This window comes from Mastomys coucha, unplaced genomic scaffold, assembly GCF_008632895.1.
Source record: "Mastomys coucha isolate ucsf_1 unplaced genomic scaffold, UCSF_Mcou_1 pScaffold11, whole genome shotgun sequence".
NCBI classification, from domain to species: Eukaryota; Metazoa; Chordata; class Mammalia; order Rodentia; family Muridae; genus Mastomys; species Mastomys coucha.
The window spans coordinates 11,246,421-11,267,563 of record NW_022196893.1 but is presented as its reverse complement, the minus strand read 5'-3'; the positions used below and the strand labels follow the sequence as shown (position 1 = coordinate 11,267,563).

General features: G+C 45.4%; 1 protein-coding gene and 1 pseudogene across 4 annotated transcripts in view; one reads left to right on the top strand and one right to left on the bottom strand.

Moving 5' to 3' along the window:
• Window positions 1–21,143, top strand: part of Enthd1 (ENTH domain containing 1) — a 108,956-nt gene that overhangs the window by 67,728 nt on the left and 20,085 nt on the right. For 2 of the 4 annotated variants that reach the window (XM_031349812.1, XM_031349796.1), the window contains exon 6: window positions 19,231–19,620. In XM_031349812.1, coding sequence (XP_031205672.1) covers window positions 19,231–19,620 — 390 coding nt within the window. Of the gene's footprint in view, window positions 1–19,230; window positions 19,654–21,143 lie in introns of all 4 variants that reach the window. The other 2 variants (XM_031349806.1, XM_031349788.1) reach the window with 1 other exon arrangement.
• On the bottom strand, window positions 15,510–18,842 carry LOC116082359 (annotated as a pseudogene).

The window sequence follows — 21,143 nt, the reverse complement described above, 5'->3', positions numbered from 1 at the left end:
CCCTCATAGTGCAGAGGATCTTGCTGATGCTTGAGCTGTGGGCACCTTGTTTTCAAGCCGGACTGTTAGTATGCAGAAGGGATAGCTGTGTTTCTGATGTTTCAAGATAACCTTCAGTCTCCTTGGTTATTCTTCGAGTTTGTTTACATCCATCTTCAACTCAGATCAGGTTAGGGTTTCCCTTCCTCCCCCAGGGTCCCCAAGGAGGCTTGGCACTCTGGCTTTGCAGAGGGGGAGTACCTGCTCCCCAGGGCTTGGGCGTTTCTTCAGTGTGGCCTCTGGTGAGAGGAATCTCATGTCATTGTCTTAGGATTGCCTCTCTGTCTGCCTGCATCTACTGACCTGGTCTAAATTGGCAGGCTACACGAGTCCATTTCCTCCTCGCCCCAATGTGAGGTCTGTCAGTTACACCATCCTCTCTGCTAACGTTCCAACCCCAGAAGCTTCTGGAACTGCCCCTCCATCTCTGAGTGGTTGGTTCAGGTACCACCTTCCCCTCCCTTCCCTTCTATCAGTGTGATATTTCTTCTCCAGTACTCTGTCCTGATCTGCTGTTGGGGCGAAGTGGGCCAATGAGGCGGGCACAGTTCACTGTCCCAGACTTTACCTGCAAAAGTTGAATCCTCTTGGCCCTGGGAGTGAAAACAGCATGGAGCAGTGGTGGTTGTTGGTGATGGTGTTTCTCAGTCTTGTTAACTGCTGAATGCTCAAAGAGTAGCTAACTAGTAGGCTTAAAGATGCTGGTTGACTGGGTCCTCCCGGGTCACTGAGGCTTTGCCCTGGTCAGGCTTAAGTCCAAGACCCCACCTCCCCCGACCCCCCCTTGGGCTGCTTGGCAGCAGCTCAGTCTGGGTCAGGAGCTTACTGCTGGGAACACTTTGCAGAAGCCATGCCAGTCCACTTCCTCAAAGCCTTCTCTGCTTTTAACCTAGCTTGTGTCTGTTTTGTTTCTTTGTTGTGGCCGTGCTAGGGGTTAAACCTAGAGCCTTGCATATGCCAGACAAGTGTTCTACCACTGAGCTCTACATCCCCAGCCCTGTCTGTTATTAATGGATGACTTCCATCTCTAGACCCATCGTGCATCTGACTGGGCAGTGGTGACTTAATATAGGTGGCTGTGCTTGGGGGAGGGCTTTGGGGACTCAGTGATGTGTGGAGCTGTGGAAGAGCTGTAGAACACAGACCACCTGGTAATACTTGTCCGTCCTTCCGCCTTTGTGTCTCCAGTTCCTAGCAGACTCCCAGGGATTGCTGTTGGGGTATCTGCTGAGTGCAGAACCAATGAGAAGAGATGGAAACAGAAGCTTGAGGGTGACCAGAGGGTTAGGACAGACTGGGACTTGGAGCAGGGGTGTTAGGGCTCATCAACTCCTACTCAGTGAATCTAAGTGACTTACTAATTGAGGTACTGTTTATCAGTGAGCAACATGGTAAGAGCTATCCTCAGGCTTGTACACTAGATTAAAGCCAACACCCAGAGATTGTTCCTTTCTGCAAACATAAACTAGAATAGCTATCAACTAGATATCAGTTGCAAAATAAACACAAAGTTCCAGAAGGAGAGATTGGGAAATTAGATTTTAATTCAACAAATAGTTACTGGATCCCTGCCATGTGTCAGGTGCTATGGTGGGCATGGATGTACAGCAGACCTTGTATGTCCCCTCCCTAGAAGCTTCCATTCTGGCTAAGGTAACAGACAGTAAACTGATAAAGTACTTACAGCTGTGGTACATGGAATGAGGAAAACAGACCATGAGCTTTGTAAGTGTGTGTGGTACCTTGTGTTGGAATGCCTTAACTCAGAGCGATGAGAAGTGAGGTAGGACAGTGGAGAGGCATGTTCTGTCTGTCTGTCTGTCTGTTTTATTCTTCTCTCATATATTATACACCAACTGCAGTTTCTACCCCCCTTCCCCACACATCCCCTCTCCCCCAGATCTACACCATTTCCCTTCAATAAAAAGAGCAGGCCTCCCAGGGTTACCAGCCACACACATTACAATAAGATCAGGCACAAACCCTCATATCAAGGCAGGGCGAGGCAACCAGTAGGAGGAAAGGATCCTAAGTGCAGCCAATAGAGTCAGAGACACACCCCCATCCCGGCTAAGCGGCACAACCATAATGCACATGCAGAGGACCTAGCACAGACCCATACAGGCTCTCTGACTGTCGCTTCTGTGAGCCCCTGTGAGCCCTGCTTAGTTAATTCTATAAGTCTTGTTCTCATGGTGTCCTTCTGAGGAAAGAAAACAGTAAGCTTGGGGACCCAGGAGGAGGAGTTAGTTTTCCCTTAGGTTGTGGGAGTCACAGGGCTGGAATGTAGCACAAGAAGTGTGTGGTGTGACAAGATGATTTCATCTTCAGCACAGAAGGCAGGGGAGTATGTGGAGTGGCTGCTGAGGACAGAGTGGGGATGGAGGAGGAGCAGAGGGACGGAGAGGCACCTGTGCCTGGCACAGCAGCTGTGGATGGACAGAGCAGTGGCCGTGGAGAAAAGGAGACCGGTGTTCTGAGCTGTCAAGGTTTCCTGATGAGCATGTGTCAGAGGGATGACAGCGATGATCTTGCCTTGCAGCCTTTGGAAAGTGAGGGTATCGAAGTGCCATTTACTGAGAGGGAGGGGTAGCAGAGGGAGGGGTACCTGGGGCAGCTGTTCTCTGGGAGGACTGTCTGTAATTGAGACACTGGGGACAACTAGACCAGAATGCAGGCAGGCAGTTGTTAGGATCTCTTTCCCTGAGAAAACTGGTTTTTAAAAATTCTAATTCTGCTTCCTGGATGGCAATTGTATGTTGTACGTTTAAGAAGTCTGATTTTTCCATTACACTGAATGAAGGCCATCGCCAGACATGCCCAGCCTTTTTAATAAAATTCTGAGAGGAAAAAAAAAAACAAACCCTAGTAGTTAGCCCCTGACCTCCTTGCTGATTACAGTTCATGTTCAAGCTGTTGCTTCATTTTTCAAGCTGGCAGTTTGAGCAAACATGAGTGGTCCCTGGCATATTCATCCCGGTATTGCTGTCATCCTCAGAGCAGAATGAGCATGCTTTAGAGCATCCGGTCAGCCTTCAGTCATTGTACTAGACACCTACAGAACCAGCTCATAGAGAGAAAGCCTATGTAGGATCACAGCATTGGTGGTGTCAGTCCATGGTCAGTTGGCTCTGCTGCTTCAGGCCTGTGATAAGAGAGCATCTTATGGTGGGAGTCCATGAATGAATGGAATCTCTCACCCTCAGGGTCAGGAAGCAAAAGAGAGAAAGAGGAGGCTGAGTCCCACAATCTTCTTCAAGGCTATGCCCCGACTCCTGAAGGTCTCCTGTCAGGCTCTACCTCTTAAAGCTGCCACCACCTCTTAATAATTCTACTCTGAGGACATGCCTTTAATATCCAGGCCTTTAGGAGACACTTAGCATCTCACCGTGGCCAAGAACTAAGCTTCATTCACAGTGAGCTTATTTCTGGTATGTGGTTTGATATTTTTTCCTGTTGAGAGTGTGTGTAGGTAACACAGTAGTGCACTGTGGATCTCCAGAACCTCTCTAGATAAACCTAGAGAGTTCTGCCGCAGGCTCCCTTATGATGTTGGATCAGCATGCAGTGTGGCCAAGCTATAGGCAGAGGGCTGCAGCAATTACAAACCTTAATAAGAAAGGTGGCGACAACAGAGCTTGACTGTGTCTCTTGCCATGGTCAGCTCTTTCAAGTGAATGGGGATCAGAAAGGGGATTGCTTCTAGGCAGGTGGGTGATTCATTTAACTTAAAAGAAAACCTTGGAGAGGAGTCCACCATAGTTAATGCCCTTTGCCAGTCCCTTCCCTTCTGTAACTTTGGAAAGCTGAGTTAGTCATAAAATCTCAACCATAGAATCGCGACAGTTCTTTGCTGATCACACCTTTCTAGCCCTCTCCCTGGCTCTTGTGGAACCTGGTCACTCCTGCCAGGACTGTTGTGATGTCTCCTTGCATGCTCTCCCTCCCTGACCCTCACATCTGTCTACCATCTTGTCACTTACCCTTCAGAACAGCCTTCTTGGCCTCCCACAGTTCCAGCAGTGAGGACCACACTGCTGCAGGTCTTCCCACCATTCAAGCAAATGAATGAAGTGAGGCAAGGATGAGAGAAAATGTTGTGTGCATGGTTGGGGGCTGGAGGGAAATGATAAGGGCAAAACGAGAGGCAGACCTGAGAGCTAGGGGTGGAGCTCATAGCTACAAATGTAAACAAATGAAAAGACAGTCTTCCTAAGGTGACTGCGGACCCCAGCATCACAGCCAGAGATCTAAGCCTTGAGCTAAGATCTTCTGCCACTTAGAAGGAAGGTTGGAAAGACACTCCACAAATGATTAAAAGGTAATTAAAAACCAAATTGATATCAGTTGTAAAATAACTATAACACCCAATGTGTGGTGTTAGAATGAGGACTAATCTGTCAAGTAACCATGGTATGCAACTGCTTCAGGACCCTGAGGACCCAGAGGAGTGTTCATATGGGAGCTTTATATACCCCCTGCCTACATATGTATATTAGGATGTTAAAATGGGACTCTTTCAGCCTATCTGATTTTGCTTTAGGTGATAATAATAAAATAGACACCAGATGTCAAGTCTCTGTATGGAAGTTTCTAAAAAAAAAAAAACTGGATGAAAACAGACCCCAGGACTCTTGAAACACCTACACATACACACACACACACACACACACACACAGAGAGAGAGAGAGAGAGAGAGAGAGAGACAGAGACAGAGACAGAGACAGAGACAGAGACAGAGAAATAAAGAGAGAGGGAGGCAGAGAAATAAAGAGAGAGGGAGGCAGAGGATGAATTACATCAGTGCAGTGTGGTGGAAGAGGAAGGATCCAGTGAGGAGGCTGTGGTAAGATTTCTTGGGGAGGAGCTGATGCACTCTGAGTCTCATCTTTCCCCCAGGCTGTTGTCACTGGCCATGTTGGGCCTACTTGGAGAGCAGATAACTCAGAAGAAGGCCACCAGAAGTCTGGGAGGACAATTCCTCCAAGAGACGCCTAGACTAGTGACATCTACCCCAGGCTTCCTCCCTAACTCATTCGGCAGTGGGTAGACTACCATTGCTTGACTCAACCTTGTGAGAGGCTTTGAAGAATGTGATTGGGTTGGTGGCCCCTAAGGCTAGGAACCTGACTCATGTTGGATGGTTATAGTCAGGTTCCACTTGCAGGAGAGGGACAGTGAGGCTTTGGTGGTAAGCCTCTGTGGCCTGGTGAATGGGGCTAGCCTGTGCCCTGGGGTTGGTCAGAGCATGGACTACACCCACGTGAGCTGGCTGGGGGGGAGGTCATCATGGTTTCCTTGAGTCTTGTCTTGGAAGATAGAGAAAGGCACTGTAGGTCAGAGAAGATGGTGCCACCTACAATTAGTTTTGCAAGCCCAAGCTTCAGAGTCAGTTGTGACTTACATCCTCTCATGTTACCCTTGCCTCCAAAATGGAGGTACATCTAAAGTCAGATTATCACTGGTATCTGATCCTGTCACCACCACGATCTCTATGGTCTCTAAGGTCTCTCTGAGCCTTGTGACCTGGCTCCTCCCTTATAATCTTTCTTCTCCTACTCCTTTTCTGACTTGGTCACCCTGCCTGCGTCAGCCATCTTAGATCACTGGGAGCCCTAGAATGTGTCAAGGATTTGTAGGGGCTTTTCTTTTTCTAGAATATTCTAGACTCCTCTAGTGCTCATGATCAACCTCTGTGGAGGCAATTCTGATAACCCTACATGAAGTAGTGACATGGCCCCCACCAGCCTGCTCTTTCTCTACCTCTGCCCCTGAAGGGCTTTATTTTCCTCCATAGGATTTATCACTGTCTGACTAGCTAAATATAAACCCTTGTTTAATTATTCATTTCCCCTCCCCCACCATGTAATCTGAGCTCTAAGGGGGTACAGGCTTCATCATTTTGTGCACTGTCGTATTTTTAGTACCTAGAATAGTGTGTGACACACCGCCTAATAAATATCATTTGAATGGATGAGTGTATAAAATGAAAGGAGCAGAAGGGGTGGGTGGGGCTCGTCAATCTCAAATGCCACAGAAATGTCCTGAGACAGGACTGAAAAATTTCCACTGGATTCAGCAATGGGCAGGCCAGTGCTGGCCGCCCAGGGCCAGCTCCAGGAGAGAAGAGTGGAGCCAGGCTACAGTGTTATACGGAGCCAAATAGCAAAGAAAGACGTGAATTTAATGCAAAAAAGTATCGTTGCCAGTTGTTTGGGTGAGTGAACAAAAGAAAGGAAAACTGAAATGGCAGATGGGGCCTAGGAGAAGTATTTAAAGTGGAAGTGACTAGTTGAAAAGAGAGAACTCTCACGTGATCCAGCACACACCTCCGGGAACCATTTCAAAGGAAATGAGATTACTGTAGGTGGAAGAGATGCCCTCCCAGACCCCTGCAACCCAGGTGTAGATGCAATCAAAGTGTCCATCGGTGGAGGGGTTGACACAGAAAGGGTGGTCCATGTGCACGATGGAGTGCTCTTGGCTTCACAGAAGGGGGTTGATCTTGTCCCCAGCAGTCGTGTAGATGAACCTGAAGAGCGTTGTGTTGCTTCAGATAGGCCAGGCATCTCAGAATAAACCACATAGGATTCCACACACACACATGGAGTCTTCCGAAGCAGAAGGAATTCAGAAGCAAAGGGTAGAAAGGCAGTTCCTGAGGTGTGGAGATGTTGGCCGAAAGTAATGGCATGTCACTGGGAGGAGGAAGCCCTGGAGAGCCACTGAACAGCAGAGTCTGGATAAATAACAATGCAACGCTTGAGAATTTCTAAGGTGTGTGAGGTGGTAGGTATTTAATTAGCTGCATTTAACTTCACATTGTATCTCTAGACCAAAAATTCACATTGTATCACATAGACATTCACAGTCCCTGTGTGTGGAGCTTAATAAACATGGATATGCTGGTATGGGAAGGGTGGAGCACATCCGTGGACTAGGGGACAGCTAATACAGAGCTGAAGACAGAAAGAAGCGCTGACCAGAGCAAGCCTTGATAACAGCCACAGGACAAGGAGTGAGCTGAGAGGACGGCTCCTGACCCTCCAGGCTGAGGCTAAAGGGAGGGCTGGGCACAGCCCGAGTGCACTTCAGCTGGTTAGCATGAGGGGATGCCAGGGCAGCTCAGTTTTAAGTCTGTCTTTCCCTGGTGCTCAGGGAAGAAAATCAACTGCTAAAAAGTAAGCGGGAGAGGTCATGTTAACAGACGCAGTGAGGGTTTGGAATTGTGTGTGAGAACGAGGACTACAAGACCAGCCAAAGGATGGGCCTCTCCTTATGCTCCATGAATGGACAGCCAACCATGAGGTTTCAATGTGTGCATCTTCCAGCCGGAGCTCCAGGTGGTAGGTAATCCGGAAAAAGTCAGGAGGTGCAAAGAGATGGAAGAAGATGTCTCAGGCCTGGAATCCCAGCAAGGGAGCCACAGAGGACCTAGTCAGCTTTAATCATCAGCTTGACCCAGCCTGGAATAAGAAGGAATTCTCAGTGGAGGAATTTGCCTAGGTCATACTAACCTGTGGGCATGTCTGTGGGGGTTTGTTTTGACTGCATTAACTGATGTAGGTGGGGCCAGCCCACTGTGGGCAGATAGTCATGCATTTCATAAGAAAGCCAGCATAGCGTGGTTCTCAGACAGCCAGTAAGCAGCATTCCTCCATAGTTCATGCTTCAGCTTCATGTTTGGCTTTGAGTTCCTGCCTGGACCTCCCTCAGTGATAGACTAAGATGTAGACAAGAGCAAGGCTCTCAAGGTCACCTTAAAGGACTCTCAGATTCACTCTTCTAGAGGGAGAACTTTGAGGAGGAGCTGTTACAGGGCCATAATAGCCAGAGTAGCCACCACCAGCAGAGGGGCAATGACAGTGACCAGGAGAGAAAGAGACAGACACTACCATCATTCGTGTGCTTTCTCTGTTCTGACACCCACAGGACAGAACACTAGGGACAAGAAGAGGTCCCACAGATCTCAGGATGAATGGGGAAGGAAGGTGCAGAGGAGAGGGCACAGGAGCATGTGGGACCTCACGTGCCCAGAGGCCAGCCTGCAGTGCAGGCCACAAGGCTGGAGAAACCAGGCTCCAGTCAGAGGGATGCTAGGCCCACTCTCCACCAGCCATGGTGCTCAGCCTTGCTGCTGCATTTCTCCCCATTGATCTCTGCCCCTGTCTTCCAGCTCCTATTTTCTGTCATCCGACTGACTCATTAAACTTCCTTCCAGCTTTAAAAGAATTTTAGGTATTCTATTTGGATTCTTTAATGAATAATCTGCTTACTTTCATTTTTATAATCTCTTACTCTTCACTCATATTTCCGAAAGATTTTTCTCTTCTTAGTGGGTGTATCTGGTGTTTTATCACCATGCTTAACAATTGCAGTGACTGAAGTCTCTCCTGGGTTGTGCACATTCTGTCTGCAAAGTGATGTTTTGTGAATGAAAATATGTAGAGTGTGCTGCAATGAGAGAGCATAAGCAAAACATAGATAAGTCATGGATCCGTGTTGCAAAACCATTCAAGAAAAATGTGAGCAGAGAGCTGTGGGACAGCAGTCTGTCTAAGGGAAGGGGCCAGTCTGCATTGTCTGCAAATCAGTAAGGTGGTCCCAGAGGATAATGACTTTAATGGCAGTCTCCTTGGCTTATTTTGAATAAGAGTGCAGTCATGCTTCTTAAGAACTAGCATTTCTTCTTCATTCACAAGTATAAGTGGTATTTAAAGGCTGGTTGCTATGCTATAAACCTGTCCAAGATTTTCACTTGCTGTTGAAGTAAAAAAGTTAATTCTTGGGATGCATGCCTAACTGGGAAAACATTGGAGGGTCCCCACTCTGTCTTATCACGGTCTTCCAGAGTTCATCCTTCTCTGTGTCCCAGAAGCCACCACTGAGGACCCATGGGCACAGGCCACGCACCATACCTGAGGTGTACAAGAGCAGGGCTTGCTCACATTCTGATCACTTCCAGGGAGAGCCAGCCATGGCAAGGGCTGTGTGCTTCACTGCCTCAGCCGGCCCTAATGACTGCTCTCTCTCTGTAACTGGGAGTGTACCCCTTGGGCCATAATACACAGTTTAAATTATTTTGTAGTCTAAAATAATTTAATTCTGGCTAGAATTAAACCTCTGACCCAATTTAGTTTAGATTTTCCCCCCTTCTGGAATCATCGTTTGTCACTGTCAGTCTTCCAGTCACTGTCGAATACCTGTTCATCTCCCAGGGCTGGGGTGTGCTTGAAGCACAGCGTGACCTTTACCTGGCAGATATCAGCTTTCATTTCTCTGGAGCCTTAGAGACACAGTCTGTGAGATGGGCTGGCACTGATCACCAGCCTCACAGAGGCCATCATCCTCCCTTCTACACCTGCAGTCTAGGGAAGGAACGTGAGTTTTTATTACTGGTGAACCTGGGCTATGACATGAAAACAGGTAATGAGCACGCTATGCCTATTTTATCACCCACTCATTACAGTCCGTTTTCATGGCGTAGAGGCTGTTAGCTGCCCCACTTGAAGCTTTTTAGAAGCCTTTTTCTGTATGTTCCGATCTCTGTCTCCTTGTTAAGATAGAGCCACTGTGCCAGGCTTTCTGAAAGAAGCAGTCCATGCACCTGCAGGTCTCAGGGCTACAGAATTGAGCATGTTTCTTCCTCCATACTTGGTTGTAGTTGTAGCACCATTGGATGGGGTCATGCAACCCTTCCACACTCAGCACAGACCCTAAGGAGCCACTAGCTGCTCGATTTAAAATTGTTTAGAATTTTGTGCACGCACCACAAGGAAAAAAAAAAAACACTGAGATTTTCTTTTGTGTCATGCATATGATTTAAATTTTACATTCAATATCCATTTTAGGTTAATAGCCTGCCTATTTTAAACCAATATATTAGTAAGCGGTTTAAATCACTCCTGTGTTAATAATTTGTAACTGTGGCCTCTTAGCAAAACGACCTCATTATTATCTTCACATCCTGTTTCCTCTGATTAACTTAATTACTAAAAGGGGAAAAATCCTTCAGTTACGCCTTTTTAAACTACAGAAAGCTGTATCTTGGCATCCATCTTCAGTCATGTCTGCCAGCGCTCTCCTTTGTAGCTGTAATTGGATCCTATGCGTCAGACCAACAAGAGAATGGAGCACAGTGCTGGCTCTGTTGGTCTAGAACGCCCATTATTAGATTTATAATAACAAATACATAATAACAGCTAATGATTATAGTCTCTAGAACAAGCCCACAGAACTACTGAAAATGAAAAAGGGTGTCAGTGGGAATGGGGTTGGGTGTTCCTGTCTGTCAGCAGAGTCTCTTCACTCAACCAACCTGAAGGCTACCAAGATGATCTTACACTGGCAGAACTCAGCTGGTCAAAGCCTCCCTGAACCAGTGAGCAGGCTGGCTCCTTGGCACAGAGGCAGTTTGCTGGGTTTGGTGTTTTCTGGCATGTTCATATTGGTCTGTGTAAAAATCACAGCCTAGTGTCTTCCACAGAGAATGTGTCATCCTGAAGGATAGCTGTCAAGCCTAAGACGGCTGGCCTTTCAGGGTCCCATTTTATATTAATCAGGTATATTGGCAGGTGACTAAGGCGGCTGGTGCCGTCTCATGATTTAATACTGAGCCTCCTATTGAGGAGTCAGCTGGAGAGATGCTGGAGAGAAAGCTCTGACATTCAGGTTTAAATTGAGAGAAAATGAGAAACCAGATAAAGCCAGGCAACCAAATTAATTCACTCAGAACCCCTCCCCGCCTTTTCAGTGGAATTCACAGAAATCCTCTCCTGGAAACGATTGGGAAGCCTTCTGGAACAATCACATATTTGTGTTCAAATATAGAAAGGCAGGACCAGTGCTGTACTCCAGCAGAGCCGTCACGTTCTTGAGAGCTTTAGAAAAACATCCCCGAGTGCTGCCCATTCTTCATGCGTTCAGCAGTCATCTTCCCCAAACTTTCTTCTCAGGAAATGATAAACAGGCTCAGACACAGATGAACCAGCTTGATCCTGTTCACATGTCCTGAGGTAACACTGAGGCATGAGGCAGTTATGGACTCATGCACATATCCCGGGCATGCAATCGTTAGTAAGGGAAATCTTCTGAGAACAGCTGGATCTCCTAACTTCCTTTGTCCCTTCCTTGATTCCCCAGGGCAGAAGAGTCCTAAATTCATGAGTCTGGCATCCAGTCCTTCTGCCCTTGAATCCGGTGTGAGCCTGAATGAGCCCCTAGATATGTGGGTGTCTCCAGGTCATGTGTATTGAAGGGCCACATCAGCCTTTCCTTTCTTCCCTCCCCGGCTCTACAGATGATTTCATTAGTGACCAGATCATTGGGGACAGTAATGACTACCAGACACTCCGCCAGCTCAATAGAGTTTACACTCGGAGGGGTGTCATATACTGGAGGTGACAGCTCTGTACACAAGAAATTAGACCAAGTTAGAAACAACACATTTGTTTAGTGCTGTGATCCCTGAGCTTTGGATGCTGCCTGACATATCTTCATACTTAATACATGTTTGTCGAATGAATGGATACATTTGAAATAATGAGGTTGGCTAAAGAAAAGTCAGTGTTCATACAGCACTCATCATACAATAACGAGTAAGGAAAACAGATTCATTTCAACTCAGAAAGTTAAAAAAAAAATTAACAAGTAAGAAATTGGATTGGGCCTTGAAGAATGAAATCATCTTTGTTAGAGTAGGAAAGAATCCTGCAGGCTGAGACATACTCATGAGCAAAGGCACATGGGCTATCTAAGGGATGCCAACCTGGAAGGTGGTAACCCGGGGCCAGCTGTAAGGAGGGGAGAGAATTTCAGCCAGATCAGCTGGGAGGGGCGTGGAATGTGAAGACAGGAGAGCATCACTGAGCCACGGTTTTCCAAGGGTAGTGATGCACTTACTCATGCAGAGCTGTAGACTGCCTTAGATAGTTAGAGGACCAGTCACTCTGGTGCGCTGTGTGGAACGGACCAAGCAGGGAGATGGGAAGATCCAGAGACTGTGGTGGGAGGGAAATTGATGGGTATGTCAACAGAGGTAAAGTAGATATCAAGGACAGGAGGTCAGGATGGGGAGCAGCAGAGCTCAGCAGAGACCAGGTTAAAACGTGAGTGGACTGCAGAGACAGACCACCCTAGTTCTAGCTGAGGCCTGCAGCAGATACCTTATTGTGGTTAAAAAAAAAAAAAAAAAAGTGAAGTGTCAAGAATATACTGGTGACATTTCAGAGGAAAAGAGTGCTGCAGAAGACAATGGGAAGGCTGCCGGAGAATAGGAGGAAGGCGAAGTCCCATCAAGGTGACTAAGGGACAAACTTCTGAAAGTGCCCCACGATTTCTCTTCCCTTCCTCCCAGCCCCTGCACATCAGGCAAGAGGTCCACAGGCCCCGCTTTCTTCTGTCTTTCTGTACGTAGCCCCTCCCCTCTCCGCCATACACTAAGAATTGATAACACTAAATGGCTTGTGCCTGCCCTGCAGATGGGATGTGGATGCTGGTTACAGCCTCTGTCTGTGCTGAAATTCCATTTACTCAGGCACTCTCCATCTTTCCTCTGCTCTGACTTTTTACTGTATTTGTATTGCTGGATGATTGGCCTACTTAGTGTCTCTCCAGAGTCTTACTACAGCCACGGTAAATAGCAGGTATCAATTAGCTGGCCATTCTTCTCCCTCCATTGCTCACTGCTGTCCCTCCCCCATTCCTGCCTTGTTATTTTTCATGGTTCTTGCTATCAGACACAGAGCTTCCCTTATACTAGACAAACACTCCACCCCGGAGCTGAATCCCAGACCCCAAAATATTGCTTGATTGAGCATTCCTGACTTTTGGTTTCACATATAGCATGCGAAGCTGATGTCAGGGAGAGCCACATTAGGGACTAGTTAAAGTTAACAGACCTTTGGGTTTCTTCTTTATGCAAGAGCATCCTATCCTGAAGGCTGTGAGGTCAGAGTGCAGGAACTTCATATGCGATTGGCACTATACTGTGCGTAATTAAGTAAAATAATGAACTCTTAGAGGCACACTTTATTATTTCAGAAAAGGCAAGGATTAGGATAAAGCATTGTCTGTGGAAACAGCTTCTAGACACAGTAACTGTCTGAGATGGGTCTTGTGGGGTTGGTGGGGTTTAAGCCAGTAAAGCAGGAAGGTTAGCTGGTAGACAAAATGCCAGGAGCAGGAGTCGAGTCAGCCTGAGAACACAGCACAGGGCCTGGCTGCAGCTCTTTTCTGGTTGTGTGGTGGGTAAGCCATAGAGACTGGAAGCTGTGGGGTGTGGAGCTGGTCGCTGGCCTAGGAGGGACTTCCACATACAAACTATAAATAACTAAAGCAGTGGTTATAGGGAATTAAGTTGGCATGTTGCATAGAAGGATGCGGGTACAACTGGGCTGCTTCACTCTAGAGTCTTCAGAACACTTACATCTTCTGCTCAAGCAAATGTTTTTCTTTTTAAAATAATGTGCTGTACATTTGAATTCATTTTTTTCCAAGCATTCTACCAACTGAGTTGTATCCTCAGCTGTCATCGGACTCTTTTTATATCAAAGTGTTCAGTTCACTGAATACATTACCAGTATGGGGCTGAGGATACAGCTCAATAGAAGAGTGCTTGCCTAGCATAGATAAGACCTTAAGTTCAATTCCCAACATAGTTTAAAAAAATAAAAACAAGAAACAACTTAAAAGTTTTAATAAAAGCCCAGGCAGCCAGTTTGCAGTTTTCCTTCTAGACTACCAGGAAAAGGATTGAAAAAACAGAAGGACTTTGGTCTAAGATCTTTTGTTGAATTTTAAAAGTATTTATGGATGTACTTCGGTTCTTTGAGGTAGGGTTCATGTTGCCCAGGTTGGCCTTGAGCTCCTATTTTCCTGCCTCCAAATCCCAGGTGCCAGGCAGCTGACATCATGAGCCTCTACACTCTGCCCTCTCATTGAGTTCCTAAGCTTGCGTTTAATTTTTAGCTTTTGTACTAAGTATTAACATGGCATCTAGAGTCTCTAGCCACACCAATGCTGATATTTGCATGTTCTTTTCCAGGGAAAGATATTTTCCAGGGAAATTGATTGCCATCCTGGGCTGTCCTGGTTTGCACACTGCTGCATTTGAAAATAATTTCATTACATAAAGAGCAAAATATTTTTCTCAAATATAGTTGAGTGTCAAGGGAAATATTTAAATAAACTCCCTCTTAAGGAGTTCTTTAAAGCAAATATAGTAACATATACATGCATTCTCTGGTTTCCTACTAGGATATATTAGTACTTCTAACAAAACCTTTTACCAACTAAATATAACTGGGTCATATGCTAATTAGTAATATTTCAGAAGGTTATTTTCATCCACCAATTTTCTGTTTCCTTCCATTATTATGAAGTTGTTAAATAGTGTTAAATTTAGAAAACAGAAGCATTACCTTCTCACTGGGTCCTGGGTCTGGGTTCTTCCTTCCATTGAAAAGATACTGATCGAGTGCATCCTCCAGGACCGGCACTGCTGGGCACTGGGACAGAGACAACTCAGGGTGATGGAATCAGCTGGGACAAGGCTGGAGTGAAGCAGTGCAGGGTCTCAGTTCCTCGTCAGGCCCCATCCAGTCTTTGGTAGTAGAGGGCACAGTAAGACAAGGCAAAGACGGAAGGGCCAGGGCAGGCACTGAAGAGACAGTGGCATTTGAGTTGAATTTTCAAAAGTAGAGGAAGCCAGACATTGCAGTAGAAGGCTGCAATTGCAGCACTCAAGAGACAGGCAGGAGGATCTTGAATTCTAGGTCATCCTCAACTACAGAGTCAGACATTGTCTCAAACCCCCAAAAAGTAATGGAAAGCAATATAAATCTCTCTATATATCTATATCTATATCTACATCTATAGATAGATAGATATATAAACACATACATATATCCATATAAAGATTATATATAATACAGATTATATAACAATAATATATCACATATTACATATTAATATACAATATATATTTACCTTTTAAAGAAGAATGTGACTGGACACTATATTTGCTGAGCATTGCTGAGTTACAAGACCTAGGGAAGCTTAGGATTTTGTTCTTGGTACTTTACTTTGCAAAACAAGTCTTGTAGGAAATTCCTGTTAAGTTGTTTCAGCTTGTATTCTTCTAAGACTAGTACATACAGAATTAACTTCAGAGTATGAAAACTTTAAAAAAAATGGATTCTCGAAGTTGACACTAAAGGTGTCTTAACAGTTTGTTTCCCTTTTAAATGTGAAGCTCTGTCTCTGAACACTTCAGTGACGGGCGATTTGCTCTACTAAGACAGCTTAAATAGTTCAGATCACAAAGATAACAACAGGTTATGTTACATCTTAAAACAAACTTTGTACCAGCCTGTTGGAACAAGCCTGCAGTCTCACAGGATAGAAGCAGAAGGAAAGTTTATCTCCCCTTAATTTTCATGCCACACAGATGCTAACAAAATGTTAACAAAAATAAACAAAAATCCTTGAAAATGTATCATCAGAGAGGATGAAGTAAGCATTGAGCATATGGTTCTTCTGCTGACTCTTAGTCTACTTCTCCGGTGCTCGATGTGTCCTCGGCTCCTCCGAGGGCGAGCTTGTCTTCAGCTACAGCAGCACTGGTATCATCCAAAGTGAGATCATCTGCATCAGTTCCCAGACCTAGCTTGATCACCCTGCAGATCCTGTTCACTTGTGTCTAGGGATCTTCTAGAGTGAAGCCAGAAGTCAGGAGTCCAGCTCATACAGCAAGATGATCTGATCCTTCACAAACCCGCCATTCTGTAAGCCTGTACCTTAGGTTTCAATAATGGAGCAGTCCGGTCATTTCCATGCTGCCGTGTTACCCAGCATTGAATTCTCTTTGAGGGTTTGGGCTTTCTCGATTCTCTCATGTTTGCCATCCACCCACATGTACTGTGATAATACGACTTGGAGATGCCACCAATCGCTTTGACCCTTTCAACTTTCCCCTCCAAGATGTCTTTCATAATTTGGCAGAGGTTCTTCAAACTTGGTCTTTTTCTCTTTCTCTTTTCATTTTCTCTTCTTAATCTTTCTGCAAGTTCCAGCCCTCCTTTGGTAACTGACACTATGATCTTGCCCTTGCCTTCAGCTGTGTACACTCTACTCATCAATGGTCACATGGATCACTTCTAAACCATGGTGTCAGAGATGTTCCGTGAAAGCCAAGTTAGCTACTTGGTCCTTGGTCGCAGCTGTGGTGAAATGGATGGGCTTCTGGTTTTCCTTCGTTCTGGTGCAGCAGTCCTTGAGAGAAAGCACCGCTTCCCCAGAAGCAGATGTGCAACATCATGACAGCTCTGACGGCTTCTTCGATTTTGAATCTTCCTTAATTCCAAGCTTTACAATTTTGAGAACTGCCCATAAAGCCTTTTGTAGTTCTCTTTACCTTCTGCCAGTTCAGTGAATAGTTCTAAGCATTTCTGGACCAAATTCTTTCTGATAACTTTAAAATTTTTGCTTTGCTGCAACATTTCATGGGCAATATTTAGAGGGAGATCTTCAGAACCCATCACTGTTCTAATGAAATTCAGATACTCAGGGACTAACTCCTCACAGCTACCTGTGAGGAGAACTGTGTACGTATGACTTGATGGTCTTTTTCTTTCTCTTTTCACACAGATGACAGGGAGTGTGTCTTGGGACAAGAGAAGGGCTGGGAATTCCAGTTGTCCTTCAACAGACAATGCTTTACCACAACAAGTTCTTCCCAACCATTGCGTAGGCTCTTGCAGAACTCACCATGTTCTCTGTTAGAATGTCTGGTTCAAACAGGCTTTGTTTTCCTTAGTTCTTGATCAGTGTACTTTTCTTTAATCGTCTTCTTCTGATCCTTTTCTCCTGTCTCATTGGAACCAGATATTTTCTATTTCTTCTTTTTTCTTTCTCTTCCTCTTTATCTCCTTTTCTTCAGCCTCATTATCACTGACTTCCTTCTCTCGTTTCTTCTCCACAAAGAGAATAACGGGACAGCCAATAAACTGGGAATGTTTCTTCACAACCTCCTCTATTCTCCTTTCCTCCAGATACTCTGGCTTGGTTTTCTTTTGCATGTAAGGCAACCTTTGTTCCATGACCTGTTGGTCCACCGTGTCAGCCTTCACAGTGGAGGATGCCCCTGCCGAGGACTCCCAGATGCACAGCCCATCATCACCCAGCCATGTTCTCAGCAACAGAACAGGCAGAGTGAAAGGTAACCCCAAACCGGCCAGCCCTCCGGGACATCTGCTCCAGCCTGCAGAGCTTCCATGGCAGCTTTGGTGCCTTGCTGGCAATAGTGCCAGGTTATTGATCAAGTTGCCTCGGCCATCCCAGTTCCAGTATCCATAATAGTGAAGGTTTGGTCTTGTTTGCTAGGGATGAGATTAACGTGCAGGTCCTTCCCAGAGTGATAACTAGGATCTGTCAGACTCTCATCACTGATCTTACCCAGAGCATCTGATGAATTTGAAATGTGCTTCCTCAGAAAAATGTCTTTGTTCAAACAGAAAGTATTGATGATCAAGGACATTAACTGGAAACTTTTTGCCTTAAAGGGAGAAGTCTTAACCCTTTCCTCCTCCATTGCTTGGTCTTGGGTCTGGGTTTTATTAATGCCACTGGTTGAGAATAAGGCCACTACCCCAATTTAAAGCCAAATTTGAAGCAAGCTTGGATTAAATACTGGCCAGGAGGATGGACTCTGGCCAGGTCCATCCCAGGGTTCCCAGGAAATGGCCACAAGTCATGTTTTGCAGGGGCTTAAAAAGGCAAAACTGCAGGGCGGTGGTGGCACACTCCTTTAATCACAGCACTTGGGAGGTAGAAGCAGGCAGATCTCTGAGTTTGAGGCCAGCCTGGTCTACAGAGTGAGTTCCGGGCAGCCAGGGCTGCACAGAGAAACCCAGTCTCAAAGGCAAAACTACCACAAGGCCACCGTATTTCTCATCAGGTCCACTCAGGGGCAAGCATATATCCTGACACACTTCCTGCCTGTGTGCCTCCCACCTACATCCAACCAAGGGCAAGTGTACATCCAGATGTATTTCCTGCCCATGTACCTCCCACCCACATGTGCAGATAGGTCAGCAGACTTGTTTGGGGGGGAGGGGTGAAAACATAAACAATAGCCTCCAGCATTTAGCTTTGCTTCGGTGTGGCCTCAGTGTTCTCCGGCGTCTTTGCTGAGTGACCACACATGAACCGTGACTAGCTGCACAATGGCAATGAAGCAACTAATAGAAGTTTCTTGAATTTTCTAATTCTGAGTAAATAACAAGCTTTTCTCCAGCCTCCAAAAGTTCTGAGGGCCAATGTGTTCATTCTGACGTATTACATGCTGTACATTGTGACATATAGAGTCACCTAACGGTGAACTCACAGTCAGTGCCTTTCTCCCAGGAGGAAGTGCCAGAGAATACACATCCCCCTCTCACTATGTTATGGTTCTAATTTCACCAGTCTGTTTTTCTTCCTTTGCATATTCAAGTTAGGATGAGACTCTCCACAGTCCCTCACACAGTAGGTTGGGATCTGGTCCTATCTAGAACTTCAGTCCAGGCCCAGGATGTGTGGGGTCAGGCAGTGGTCGCCACCTAGGTTCACCTGTGGTTTTGGTTCCTTCAGCCCCTTCTGTTCATGATGCCCAGTCTGTCCCAGGCTCCCACGGTGCTGCTGTGCCTTACTCTCTACTGACAGAATGGACAGAAAGTTTACATTGTAGGAACCATCAGTGCAGCTCTGGGAGTGTCTGCTGTCCTCACACAGACAAAAGACTCACTAAAAGGATGCTGCCCCATGACGTGCTTCAGATGTGCCTCCTGGGGGAGACATGGGGTTTCATAGGGATAGTGTGATGCATATTGTATCTAGTTTATCTTATACAGGATGAAGGTTTGAAGGTACTAAAAATACAGTGGCTCAGAGGCAGATCAGTGGGGTGAAGGGAGAAATACTGAAAGGGAAATTATTTGAAATTTTCTGTGCCTTGTGTTTTAGTACCACTGAGAGGAGAGAGAAGGCAGCCACCAAATGACTAAGGCATCAGTTATAGCTCGAGGGTACTTGAAATAGAACATACCAGCCTAGCAGGAAAGCAGAAGGCTAAATAGGAAAGATCCTATTTATTAAAATGGATTTTAAATGGAATGTTTCGGTTTTAATTTGGGGCTACTTGCTATTTTACAGAAGCTGTGTCTACTCCCCCAGAAAAAAGCCCATCGATGCAGACAAATAAGAGCTTAGGCAAGAGACTGGAGAAAGCCATTGCAGATACTGTTGCAGAATGTCCCCCACAGACTCCTCAGGAAAAGCAGACAGCTGCAAAAAGCTTTGAAATGCTGACGCCTTTACAAGCATTTTGGCCATCAGGTAAAGATGAGTTCATCAGCCTGGGCTTGAGGACGTCCAAGTCTGAGTCCATGTTCCACAACCAGTCCTCTGTGGAAACACTCTACGTCTCACCTGCATTCAAAACCCTTAGCCCACTGAGCGAGAGCAGTAAGGACCTCCAGACACCTGCATGGCCCAGCATCTGCCGGATGGAAGACGTGTACGTCAAGCCTTTAGCTGTGCGGGGTGAGTGTACCCCCAAACAAGCCAGTGAAGCAGGTGAGAATGCTCTGCAGAGGCAGTCTGTGGCCTCTTGCCTCTGTCCTTGTCTTGTCTCCTCTCTCTCTTTGTCAATTCTATTAGATCACACGCAACACTGAAGGACCTCTTAGGTGGGCTGTGTCTCTTTCATCAAATGAGTTGCAGATAATTGAAACAAGTACTTGATCGAGTATATTACCCTCAGTTCTAAAAAAATTTCTGTGTAAACCAAATTAGATGTTACTGGCATTAACTGAGGCTTCCAGTTAGACATGTAGGTAACTCATGAAGGGACTGTGTGCAAAAGACATGGGGCTTTTTATGTGTACTGGCACATGTGTATACAGCTGTATATACATTTTTAAGGCTCTATATTATTTGCACCAATGGGGCAAGGGACCATGTCCTTTCTCTGTCTTTATATAAACATCAAGGAGTAGGGCTTAGCAGAACATACCTGTTATCCCAGCACTCTGGAACCAAGCAAGGGGATTGAGTTCAAGGTAAGCAGGGCTGTGCAATGAGCCCTTGTGTAAAACAAAACAGAACAAAATGGGCTGCGGTATGGATTTAGACCATGTGATAGAGGATCAAGCCCGGCTGTTGACTGCCATCTGTTAGATCTTCCGTTGTTCAATTATGCTTTCTTTTTCAAACTTAATTGGTTAAAAAAAAATTGTTTGTGCATGAATTTTTCAAAAACAAAGTGGTGGTTTTGTTGGTGATTCTGTAAGATAATGCTTACCAACACATATAAATTCAAAGATTTTAACATGTCTTTTAAATTGCTTCGAACACAAATTAAAAATGCATATAAACAAAAATATTGGCAGCCAGCATATAAAACTACGTATTAATAAAAACGGTGGAAGCAGTGTACAGGGGTTAAATGAATTGACCTTGGTGTCAAGGGCAGCAAATAACAGAAGAATCTCTTTGAAAAAGAGATTTCAAAGATTACTCTATTTAAACATTTTTGGTATTGACTAAACTAAAGGTGGTAAAACTGAGTCTTAGGGTTGGCAAGATGGCCCAGCAGGTGACCATCCAATAAACAATAAAGAAATCACAAAGGGAGTCAGCCCTGGAATTAGAAAACCTAGAAAAGAGATCAGGAGTCATAAATGTAACCATTACCAACAGAATACAAGAGATAGAAGAGAGAATCTCAGCAGCAGAAGACACCATAGAAAACATTGATACAAAAAAGCAAAAAGATCCTAACCAAAAACACCCAGGAAATCCAGGACACAATGAGAACAAACCTAAGGATAATAGGTATAGAAGAGAGTAAAGATTCCCAACTTAAAGGGCCAGTGAATATCTTCAACAAAATTATAGAAGAAAATTTCCCTACCCTAAAGAAAGAGAAACCCATGAACATACAAGAAGCCTACAGAACTCCAAATAGATTGGACCAGAAAAATTCCTCCTGTCACAAAATGGTCAAAACACCAAATACACTAAACAAAGAAAGAATATTAAAAGCAGTAAGGGAAAAAGGTCAA